Genomic DNA, 12,385 nt, shown 5'->3' on the forward strand with positions numbered 1-12,385 from the left:
ATTTTCAAATATTTTGATACATAATATTGTACAATATTGGAATCGTAAAATGGATTTTTTCCCGAGCTCATTGCTCTCAATGATAATATTAGGTTCGGACCAGCTAAAGCGGGACAATATCGGGACTTTGGGCGAAAGCGGGACATTTTAGCGTCCCCAGAGGATTTCTCGGGACAGCGGGACCAGAGGCTCCAAAGCGGGACTGTCCCGCCGAAAGCGGGACGTATGGTCAGCCTATTTATACTCCACATGCAGAAAATATTCACGTATGAGTGGGAGTACAGAGTCATTTGTAGAATAGGGCCCAAGTTGACAGTCTCATGTTGACTTTAAATTGGTCCATTTTTTGGACATTTTATTCTTGTATCTGCTCATGTGCAGACATCCTAAATACATTTCAACATAAATCTATCAGGAGGCTAGATAAGTTAGTAGGTACATACTTCAGTAATAGTACAAGTATTATGTCAAACATTCCAAGTAATGAGAATTTATGAAATTGTATCTTTTTCAAAGAATTTGTGTATTTGCATTATTTTTACTAAATATTAGCCACAGAACAATATTTTTTTTTTCTGCATTTCTTTGTTGTAGGCAAGTATTAGGTATTAGGTACCTACCTATGCAGAAATTGTTTCTCTGGCTAAACTCATGACTTTGGTCTAACCATTTTTACACCAGGAACTATTTGATGAGCTCATTGTTGGACTTTTTTTTTCGAAGTTGAGCTTTAAAGTTTTTGAATGGCAGTTGATTGTAGAGTATTAATGTACAAAAGTGTGTAGATTTTTTGTCTACCTCAGGCAATAGATGAAAGATCCCTGTTTGAAAGGAAGACAGAAAGATTCAAAATGTTATTGATGTAAAAATGTACTAGAAATTGAACATTCCTATGTGAGACTTTTTTTTCCTTCATTTTTCTATGTTAATGTAGTTAAGAAAGAGACTTTTATTTTATTTTACTTTGTAACTAGGTATTCCAGCTCTTTTTATAGTTCGTTTATATGTAAATATCAAAAAAATATTCTATTCTATTTACCTATCTATCTACTCTGACCTTTTTTTTTTCCTAATTTGATTTGTATACCTAAATATTATTTAATTTTAGACTTAGTTTTATAATTTCGAAATTAATGAAATTTTATTTTTTTAGTTTACAAAGTAAATTCAATATTAATATTTCTAAAGCTAAAGAAAAACTATAATCTTTTCATGTTCTCATTTTCTAAAAACACTGTACCTAGGTGTCTTGTAGCTTTTTTTCTAGACTCGACCCTTTCTTTAACGACCCTTGACTTTGGTCATTTCACTGGGGTTTTAAGCCCCTCACTGGGGTTTTAATCCTGTTTAGGGCCTGGAAAAGCCAGCATCAATGAAGTTCTATGAAAAATTGTAGAATTGAACGACGAGTACCTAGTTCTCAGTTCCTATCTCGAATCTTGGAATTTCCTGTTATGTAACTATCCCTGAACAAACAGTAAAACCCAACCAGAGCCTCGTTATGAATTGGAAATCAGATGAGCAAGTTGATAGAGATCCAATTAGATGTAAGCCAAAACTGACTCAAACCTGCTAGTTATCTACTTATTGCCAAGATAAGATAGTGTTAATTTGTTGTCTAGAAAACAAGCAGGCTTTCAAATTGGTGTTGAAGTGATATCATAACTTGTCTAGATTCTAGGAACACGCTATCATTCGGATCATACGTTAGTCATTGTAGGCTTATAATAATAGTTTAATTGTATAAAGGCGGAGTGATACAACGGTCTAGAATTCGGATTACATTCATTTTTGTCGGGTCATATCTACAGGGTGTCTCGCGAACGACTGTACAACGCTTGAGGGTTGATGCAGGACCTAAAGGGCTACCAGAAAAACCTATTTGGTCAGATCCGTTTTTCAACAGAGGCGAAGTAAGCGTTGTACGTACAGTATTTGAGCGCTCTGGAATTCATTGAAGCTCAATTAGACAGAATGAAACACACATCATGTATCCTTTAGTAACCATTTAGAGTAGCGATTCTGAACGGGGGCGATTTCCGATTTCTGGGGGCGAAAAGAGAACTGGTCAAGACCGAACAACATTAGAAGTGGGTTTTGAATCCATCCACAGCGGACAATCCTTGGTCCCTGAATCTATTCAAAAATCATTGATGGACATCAAGTATGATGTTGAAAAGAAGCTCTGTTCAATTCGTATGAGTATGAAAAGTTCTGGCCTCAAGGAAAAGAAACTTGTCGAGACCTATGGAATAAGGCCAAGTGGTTATTACTTGCCTTTCCAACAACATACCTGTTTGAGAAGGGCTTCAGTGCAGTGACACATTTCTATATATATGTACAGGGTGGTTCGTGATTTGCGAACCACGCTTATATCTCAGAAACGGCTGGGAATTAAGGAATGAAATAAAAGGCATCGTGTAGATGAAATTTTGATGATTAAAATGGCTTTTTTTAAATTTGCAATTTTTTTTGCAAAATGGCCCATTTTTTGCCAAATATAGGTCACTCTTATGGGAACCCCTATTTTTTATTTAATTTTTGGAATCAGCATAAAATTTTAATTGAAAAATTTTTCACTCGAAAAAATTTGCTCTACAAAAATTTGCACAAATCGCGATTTTGTGTGCGTCAGTGACCCCAGATTTGATGAACAACGCAGTTGGTCCTGAGTTAGAGCGAACAATGCGTTACTGTGTACAAAGAAATGGATCTCATTTTGAACAGCTTTTATAAATTTGTTTGTTGTTGTTGATTGTTGTTGAAATAGTTAAGTGAATAATACAAAAACTAAAGAAATAATTAAGAAATTGTTTTTCTTTCTCACAGTGTACAGAATTTTTGTAGAGCAAATTTTTTCGAGTGAATACATTTTTTCAATTAAAATTTTATGCTGATTCCAAAAATTAAATAAAAAATGGGGGTTCCCATAAGAGTGACCTATATTTGGCAAAAAATGGGCCGTTTTGCAAAAGAAATTGCAAATTTAAAAAAAGCCATTTTAATCATCAAAATTTCATCTACATGATGCCGTTTATTTCATTCCTTAATTCCTAGCCGTTTCTGAGATATAAGCGTGGTTCGCAAATCACGAACCACCCTGTATTCCCATGATTATTTGATTGAGAATAAAAGCAGAAAAATCTGGTGTGAACATCACACGACTTTCCTTATCCTATTGAATGATGCTTATTTGAGTGTTCTTTTACAATATCTCTAACCGTTTTGTCGCTGTGTAGCTGAAAACCGCCAAAAAACGGTCGAAATCTGTCCAAAAGCGGTCATAATACCGCCAAGCGCAGCAACCATCTTAACCAAACGTTTTGTTTTGCATCCTTTTGTCACATTTGTGAACTACATACCAAATTTCAAGTCTCTAGCTTGTACCATTCCCGAGATATTGTATTTGACATCTACATACCAAATTTCAAGTCTCTAGCTCTTACTGTTCTCGAGATATTTTGTTTACAGACAGACACGGACCAATGGCTGAAACTTTGGATTTAGGCTCTAGGGACCTCAAAACGTGTTTTGGCACTAAAAACTGACCATCGAAAATTTGACCCGATTACATTACTTTCCTTCCTATAGGATAAGGAAAGTAAAAAGAGCTAGGATACCTATTACTAGATTTGAGCATACCGTTTCTAAGCGGCCTCTAGTAAGATTTACAAGAGACGACAAAACTAACTTGACATCCACTTGAAATCATCATCTTCATTTCTCACGGCACTTTTACTATCACAAGAGATTAGACTGGTGGAACCTGTAGGTATTTACTCTCACTCTTGATCGAACCAGAAATACAATCTAACAGGTTGTAAAGTATTCGTATTGAGATGATTGAACTTTGTTCAAGTATGCTACCTAGTACCTACCTATCTACCTATAATATTAAAATCTACCTAGAATTTAATTTCTATTTCAAATACATAGGTAGGTAGTTAGGTAGGTACCTACTTGGTTGGGTAGACCTAATGTAATCCTATTCTTCAAATGGTTTATGGTTATGAATAAATTATTTATTAGACAGACACACACAACACAGGTGTCCAGTTCAATTAATCAGGTTAGGTATTATAAAATTTGTACCGTGAGAGAAATAATGATGGCAGTCCAAATAATAATTTCAGATACCTAGGTAGGTAGGTACCTACTGACTAAGACAACTCAGGAACAGGTTGGGTGGTTTTGTTCAGATTCAAATGACAGGTATATAGGGACGTTTTATGTCCGCCATTCACGGTCAGACCATCTGACAGACCTGGGTCTCGAACTTTTTCGCATCCTTTCACCTATCCACTAACCAGTGCGTTGCTTAACTTCAGTGGTACACTGGGAGACTGGGACCTAGGACATTCAACTAGAGTCCGTTATAGTGAACTTATTTGTATGAACGCCTGGTATCTCAAGTGATTATGCAATGTGCAAAGTACAAATAGTAAACAATAATGATCGGATTAATCCCTAGCTTGATCCACTTTCTTTGAAAAAGAAAGTACATGCTCAGACTACCTATTATATGAGAAAGTACTATTATATGAGACTACCTATCAGCCTACCACCTATTTCGGAAGGTAAAAGGTTTCTTCGTACCTAGGTACAAAAAAAAAGTCCACTCAAACTAGATTTAGATTAGAAATCATCTGAGCCTGTACTTTCTTTTTCAAAGAAAGTGAATCAAGTTAGGGATTATCTGATCATAATAGGATTAACATTCAATAGTGGGTATTCAAAAAATGAAAAAAAAAAAAAAAAAAAAACCTTTTGGGGTTTAATTTTTAACCTATCTCGAATCTTGGAATTTCCTGTTATGTAACAATCCCTGAACAAGCAGTAAAACCCAACAAGAGCCTCGTTATGAATTGGAAATCAGATGAGCAAGTTGATAGAGATCCAATTAGATGTAAGCCAAAACTGACTCAAACCTGCTAGTTATCTACTAATTGCCAAGATAAGATAGTGTTGATTTGTTGTCTAGAAAACAAACAGGCTTCCAAATTGGTGTTGAAGTGATATCATAACTTGTCTAGATTCTAGGAACACGCTATCATTCGGATCATACGTTAGTCATTGTAGGCTTATAGTAGGTAATACGTTAATTCGTTTAAAGGAGGAGTGATACTGACAACGGTCTAGAATTCGGATTACATCCATTTTTGTCGGGTTATATGTATCTACAGGGTGTCTCGAACGACTGTACAACGCTTGAGGGTTGATGCAGGACCTAAAAGGGCTACCAGAAAAAAACCTATTTGGTCAGATCCGATTTTCAACAGAGGCGAAGTTAAGCATTGTACAGTCGTTCGGGGGATATCCTATGTATATACGTCTCGATAAAAAGCTGAACAGTGCAATGAATTCGGCAGCAGCATTTATGTTTTTTTTTTTTTTTTTTTTCAATAAATAATATTTTTCATTGTATATTTTGAAGAGATTTGGTAGAGGGAACTCTAACAACAGAGGTATTATCGTCCCGAAATCGAAGAGAAAAGGGAGACAGGATAGGAGAAAGCCAGCCGTTCCGAGAACAAACTTTATCTGATTAGGATAAAGTTTGCACCGGTCGGGAATTGAACCCGCGACCTAGCGCTTTCAATGCAGAAGCGCTACCTTCCAAGCTAACTATGCTAGCAAATAAATAAATGGCTTGGGTCGAGTGGATTGGAACACATCACATGCCTTCAGGCACACTCCATTTGTCAAGGGTCTAGGATTTCCTTGCCCTTGGCATCAATTTATTTTGAAATGCGTTTTTTCTCAGAAAGCGTAATGCACACCGTATCCGTCGAAGTCAACATGCGACACAACCGCTGCGGGTGAATACGGAGCCTTCACTGCATACGGGGCCACTCCGGCACTCACGGGCGCATGGTACGCTACGGGGCTATACGCTACCGGATGGGCGATACTCTTGACAACAGGGGCGTGGTACGGGTACGGGGCTGCGTATTTGAGCACGGGTGCGGCAGCGTAAGTCACGGGAGCTACGGATTTGACCACCGGCGCGCTGTACACGGGTGCGTGGTAGACTGGCGCATGCGCGTAGGCGATCGCATCGTTGCTAACTCGTGAGTCATATTTCCGTACGCTCGAGAACGGAGTGTCTACGGCCTTGCTGTAGACGGAATGAACGGAGTTGCCGTCCAGTGAGCGGACTACGGATTGGCTCTGGGATCCGACGGCAGAGTGAGCGTAGGAGGGGGTGACGTAGGCGACAGAGGGGTAGTCACCAGCCTGGACGGCGACTAGCAAGCAAGTGAGGAGAGCAAGCTGAAACATTTGCATAGAGCGATTTGTTTCAAAACATAGGAGTGAAAAAACGTCTGAAAAACGATGCTAAGTACCTACCTGATCTGTAAAATGATGGAGATCATAACTTTCTAATTTTCTGCACCTACTTTTTTGAAGAGGTTTGACAGAGGGAACTGTAACAACGAAGATCTTATCGTCCCTAAATCGAAGTGAGAAGGAGGACAGGATAGAAAAAAGCCAGCCGTTCTGAAGCCAGCCAAACCGTATCTGGTCAGGAAAGGTTTGTCCCGAGTGGGAATTGAACCCGCGACCTAGAGCTTACAACGCGCTAACCTCACATTTGACAACTGCATACCAAATATTTCAAGTCTCTAGCTCTTTCCGTTCTCGAGATATTTTTTTTTTTTTTTTTTTTTTTTTTTTCATTTTGGTATTACTAGCACTTCTAAAAAGAGAAAAAGAAAAAAAGTTGACCACTAGGAAAATGTTGACAATACCGCGATTTATACATACGTATCTACCTGTTACCTATGTAGGTACTAAAAAGGAAGAAAAATAAGAAATACATAGGTAGATAAAATCCTCTAAATTCGACTTACTTTGCAGAACATTTCGGTGGTTGGATTTGACACGTTTGTAGACTGATGGTAACTAAGTGCGGACAAAGCGTACTTATACTGACCAATCACAATAGAGGCGATCTTTCAAGATTGACCAATAAAGGTAAAAGCGAGGGTGGCTACCCGATAACAATTAAACCAAGGTAGGTCTCTTCGTTGAAATTGATAGCTTCTATTGAAAAAGGACATAGCCCTACTTGTCAGCCTAACTCCATACACAAAAAGTCCACTCTCAGGTTTAGGTGTAGGGGCAAACAGCCTTAAAGGACGGGTTAAGCTTATACGAATCTAGCCCAACATGGGTCCTTTTTGGGTAAAACGTCTTTTCTGATAAGAAATGTTGGTGAGAGTCAGTTCCCAAAAGAATCATATTGATATCTCCATTATTTATTGAGATACTACCTACACGAGTTTTTGTAAAATCCTCCCAATACTTTTCAATGGAATTGTTTTACCCAAAATTCGGTTTCGTCTTAGAGAGTTAGAGCCCTTATTTAATAAACCCTTCAATTCGGAGGTTGAATCAATTGAATTTCTGGCCTCCTCTGTCAATAGAACTTTGTCATTGTTAACTTCCATTATCATCCATTTCAATAGAAAACAGACAGGGTGGATCACTCATCAGCCTCAATAGTAGTGCTTTCGCTACGATGTGGAATACCTAATGGTCGAGGGAACCGTTGTCGAGTCCTGCCGTCTCAATAGTGCTTTCGCTACGATGTGGAATACTTAATGGTCGAGGGAACCGTTGTTGAGTCCTGCCGGTGACATAAAATACCCACCTTATGGAGAGGTAAACTATTCTCAAGATTAGGTTCAGACAAATAAGTTCCTTCTTTACTTATTTGTCTACAGGGTAGGTCACCAGAGTTTACAGAGCTTCAATTGGTAAGAATTTTTTTATTAGATAATAAATGCGTGGAAGTCCACCCGGTATAAGTACACGGGTATTTTCTATGTTGTGATTTTATTTGAAAGATAAACAAGAATACCTACCTAGTACAGATATCGCACATGAATTTCTTCATTGCACATAATAATCTATTATTAACTTTGGATCTCAACCCGTTGCCATCTCGAGTGACCGAATGAGGAGGTCGCCAGTAAAAATTGCTCAATTATACGTAGATACCTAGAAAAGGAACTAGAGTCTACCGAACTCCAGTAAAAATTGCTAAATTATACGTAGATCGTAGATACCTACCTAGAAAAGGAACTAGAGTCTACCGAACAAAACTATCCTAATATCTATAACTTTTTTTTTTTCTGAAGACTTACCTTTACCTATCTATGAGTAATTTATTGTAGGATGTGCTGATGTGAAAAGGTTGTAGAACTGAATGTGTGAAGCATCTCACACATCATCTTTTTTCTCCCGTGATTCTGTTACTGATCGAGAACTATCTGTGTTAACCTTTGTATTTTTACTGTTAAATCATATCTAAAGTTTTTCTCATACAAACTACTATTAAGTACCTACAAACATACCCATTCTAAGAACTGCAAATTCTTATCTATGTATTAGGCCATAGTACATACATATGTATACCTCTATAGTATAGATATAGAGTCTATACCTACTACCTACATAACCGTTATAACCCGCGGTCTAGCGCTTACAAGGCTACCAACTAAGCTAACTAGGCTTTTTTAATTTCAACCTATGTTTATCGTCGAGGTGGACTATAGAAAGTCGCGGTTGCTCAAAGTTGCATCCAGTGTGGGAGAGGCCTTATGTTTTGAAAGTCCAGGTTTTTAAGGATAAGCAAAGAACAGGTGATTAATAATGAAAACTCGTGTAAATCGAAAAATTAAAGGATTTAAGGATTACAATAAGACAGGCTAAAAAAGTATTCGTGCGTGATATGATATTTTCAAACCCCATCAATTTCAGTCACTTTTTTTCCAAGTTTCGTTCTCGTTATACACCTTGAACTACAAGGAAATTTCTAGCCCCCAATCTTCTGAGATTGGCATTCGCAAATTGTAGGTTACAAAATTTTTGCTGAAACGTAATTTTGCGCATAAATAATCTTGTAAATCTTGTATCTAGAATCGTATTAGCAAACTCAGCGGTAAGGCCATGGTCCTCTCAATCCACAGGTCGGGAGTTCGAGGACACACGGACACACATGTGGAAGGGCGTTATGGTTTTGTGTTGAGATGGAACGACGATATGGTCCATTATGACTGTTATCGTTGCTATAAATTGTCCTGTCAAATATACCAGCACATAAATACATTATGTGCTGGTATATTTGACCGCAGAGGTACAATTTATTGCAGCACAAGCGTACCAGGTGTAAACGTTTTATAAGGGGTGTAGAAAGGTAGAAAGCAAATTTGAAAAGCTATTGACATCAGCAGTAGCAGATCAGCCTACCTACTCCTTTAAATAGAAGAATTAAGAGAAATAATAAAAAAAGTCCATATTCATTCGATAATATTTCAACAAGTGATTTTCGGATGATAATGTATTTTTGAGCTGTTCAACAAAAACAAAACACTAAAGAGCAATATACATAATGTATACAGACTATTACAAACCGCAGAGGTACAATTTATTGCAGCACAAGCGTACCAGGTGTAAACTTTTTAAAAGGGGTGTAGAAAGGTAGAAAACAAATTTGAAAAGCTATTGACATCAGCAGTAGCAGATCAGCCTACCCCTGTAGCAGATCAGCCTACCTACTCCTTTAAATAGAAGAATTAAGAGAAATAATAAAAAAAAGTCCATAGGTATTCATTCGATAATATTTCAACAAGTGATTTTCGGATGATAATGTATTTTTGAGCTGTTCAACAAAAACAAAACACTAAAGAGCAATTCATTGAAAAATATCCTTATCAGATTTACAATTTGGTTTAGGTTACTTCTAAAAAGGCGCAATTCTAATTTCTAAATCGTAGAGGCTATGTACACGTATATCGTAAGATCCACTCTGAGAGTGGGGAAAGCTCTATGAGGTGTGAAATGAGAAAACAAGAGACCAAAACATGAATGAAGTCAATGAAGTATTTCTAATGGAAGATGATGATGAGGGTACACGTATATCGTAAGATCCACTCTGAGAGTGGGAAAAGCTCTATGAGGTGTGAAATGAGAAAACAAGAGACCAAAACATGAATGAAGTCAATGAAGTATTTCTAATGGAAGATGATGATGAGATGAAGTTAAGTATACTTACTCACTAACTGATGAACTTTTTTTTTCTCAGTTATAAAACTCATACTGTAGCTAAATGTGAGGTAGTTTTTCAAAATTGTGATGTAGGACTCAATTTATATTACAATAATGTAACTCCAATTACTTAGGTAGGGTATCTTGAATAGCTTCTAAGGGCCATTGGTCTGTTTCAAAAATGACTGCACATCCCACTCCTTGCTTTATACTCCACATGCAGAAAATATTCACTTATGAGTGGAAGTACAGAGTCATTTGTAGAATAGGGCCCAAGTTGACAGTCTCATGTTGACTTTAAGTTGGTCCATTTTTTGGACATTTTATTCTTGTATCTGCTCATGTGCAGACATCCTAAATACATTTCAACATAAATCTATCAGGAGGCTACATTCTTGATTTGATTTTTTAATTTTACTTTCATGTAATGATTTAGAATCAAGACTAGAGCCTGTTCTCCGTTTATTCCCAATATAATGTTTAAGTCACCCATCCATTTATTGGCCTTCCTCGGCGTAGCTTAACATAGGTAACGCTAAAAACGCGCAGCGTTGCTTAACTTCAGTGATCCAATAGAAACTGGTGTATTCAACGTGCTATCCACCGCTGGCTTAAGCAACATGGGTTGTTTTGATACACCTACCTACGTAAAGTGTCACAACTGTCATAAGAACAATGACTGTTACAAGCGCTTTGAGTTCATAGGTCGTCGCGAATTTCAAGATCAGAGCTCATTTGAGGAGCAGCCTGTAAATTGGGCCATATGTATAAATGGCCCTTTTTAGGGACTTTGCATTTTTAGATCCACCATGTTGTTTTCGAGATAATAATTATTTTCTTATTTATCTATCTACTCTCTTAATTATTTTATTTATCTACCTATCTCTTACTCTCTTGTAATCAGAAGATCTTCATAAAACACACGAGAAAGGGCCGAGCCAAAGTTCATCCCAAACGGTCGTGTTGTTAAGCGCCAATGAAATATTTCACTCTCAAGGTGTGTCCACACGTAGTCGTTGATCAGCATCGATTCACATCGATCGACGACCGTCGACTATGTGTGGAGTTGTGGACAAATCTTCAGATTGTGTGTCAGAATCTGAATTTTGATTATGTACACCTACAACATTAGGAAGACCAGCATCGTTTTCTCTTTCCATTTGTGAAACAGATCATGCCGATCGGTAAATACCGAGTGAGTGGAAACACACCATCATGTTTCCCACAGCACCACTATCATCCGGACGTAGAGATGTAATCACAGGTCTTGTAGGTACCTACTCGTAATCTGAAGTTAGGTCCAGGTACTCTAGGGTGTTGTATTAGGTATGGTGAACAACTCCTTGGATATATTCCTTCAGCCAGCAGGTTTCAGATATATCCTAAAGCTCTGTCTGGCCACACATAGGTAATCGACACCGTCAATCGATGGTTCATCGACTAAGTGAATCTAATGTTGCCGAGGCAGTGGACGGTTTCACTGGACCATCGATTGACGGCGTCGACCATGTGTGGACACAGCTTTACTCATACTAACCTAACCTTTACTCACGTACACCAATAGAATACCTAGTTAATAGAAGATAATAGAATATACCTTGTTTATCTTGCTGGATTATCACTCTAATTCCGCCGAGAATCGAACCCGGATCCTGCTGTCTTCTAGGCGAATGTGCTGCCACGGATAACCTCCTTGATACACACACTGGTCGGATAAACAATGTCCGCGGGCCAGGTTAGACTTCATCTATTCATCTATGCTTTATTATTCTTTATTATGATCTCAGTGTTAATGAATTATTAGGAGAGTTGGAGAGGAAAGTGTCTATAGTGAATAATTATTATTTTTTGAATGCCATGACCTCTGAATAACCCTCTAAAGTTGTGCTTCCTCTCTAGAGAGGTACCTGTGTGTTGATTTGAAAGAGGTTTTTTTTTTTAGGTTTGACAGAGGGAACTGTAACTGCTATGGTCTTATCGTCCCGAAATCGAAGAGAGAAGGAAGACAGGATAGGAAATAACTGACTGCTCCAGAAATCTACATTCAAGATTCTCGCGTAAAGATTACCATTGAATTCTAAACGATCTCGTCTCTGAGGTTCAAGGTAGTTGGATATTTATAACTTTCAACTTGCCATTCAGTCGGTTTACCTGTGGTACGAGTGTGAAATTGAGACTATTGTATGGATGGATTTTGAAATAGGAGTGAATTATTTCTTGGGTCGAACTGTAGAGCACAAAGTTTAGCATAGCAAACTCAACAAACTGTAGAACAGACAGACATATTGTAAGTTGTAAGCGTCTAAAACCAGTCTACTATTCTTGTAAA

The 12,385-nt window shown here is 37.7% G+C and overlaps 2 protein-coding genes across 3 annotated transcripts in view; both read right to left on the reverse strand.

Moving 5' to 3' along the window:
• LOC113472217 (cuticle protein LPCP-23-like) overlaps positions 1-3,798 on the reverse strand; it is a 7,942-nt gene extending 4,144 nt beyond the window's left edge. The window contains exon 1 of one of the 2 annotated variants that reach the window (XR_003394633.1): positions 3,643-3,798. Coding sequence is in view for 1 of the 2 variants with exons in the window: in XM_026831870.1 (XP_026687671.1) it covers positions 3,692-3,721 (30 nt within the window). In the remaining variant the exon portion in view is untranslated. The remainder of the gene's footprint in view (positions 1-3,642) is intronic. The other variant, XM_026831870.1, reaches the window with a different exon arrangement.
• A 1,855-nt stretch (positions 3,799-5,653) lies between these two features.
• Positions 5,654-6,885, reverse strand: LOC103520975 (larval/pupal cuticle protein H1C-like). The gene is made up of 2 exons (XM_026831871.1): positions 6,855-6,885; positions 5,654-6,273 (listed from the first exon to the last, which is right to left on the reverse strand). The coding sequence occupies exons 1-2, from the start codon at positions 6,864-6,866 to the stop codon at positions 5,761-5,763; spliced, it is 525 nt and encodes a 174-aa protein (XP_026687672.1). The 5' UTR covers positions 6,867-6,885; the 3' UTR covers positions 5,654-5,760.
• Positions 6,886-12,385: the final 5,500 nt, after the last annotated feature.

This window comes from Diaphorina citri, unplaced genomic scaffold (assembly GCF_000475195.1).
Source record: "Diaphorina citri unplaced genomic scaffold, Diaci psyllid genome assembly version 1.1 scaffold4341, whole genome shotgun sequence".
NCBI classification, from domain to species: Eukaryota; Metazoa; Arthropoda; class Insecta; order Hemiptera; family Psyllidae; genus Diaphorina; species Diaphorina citri.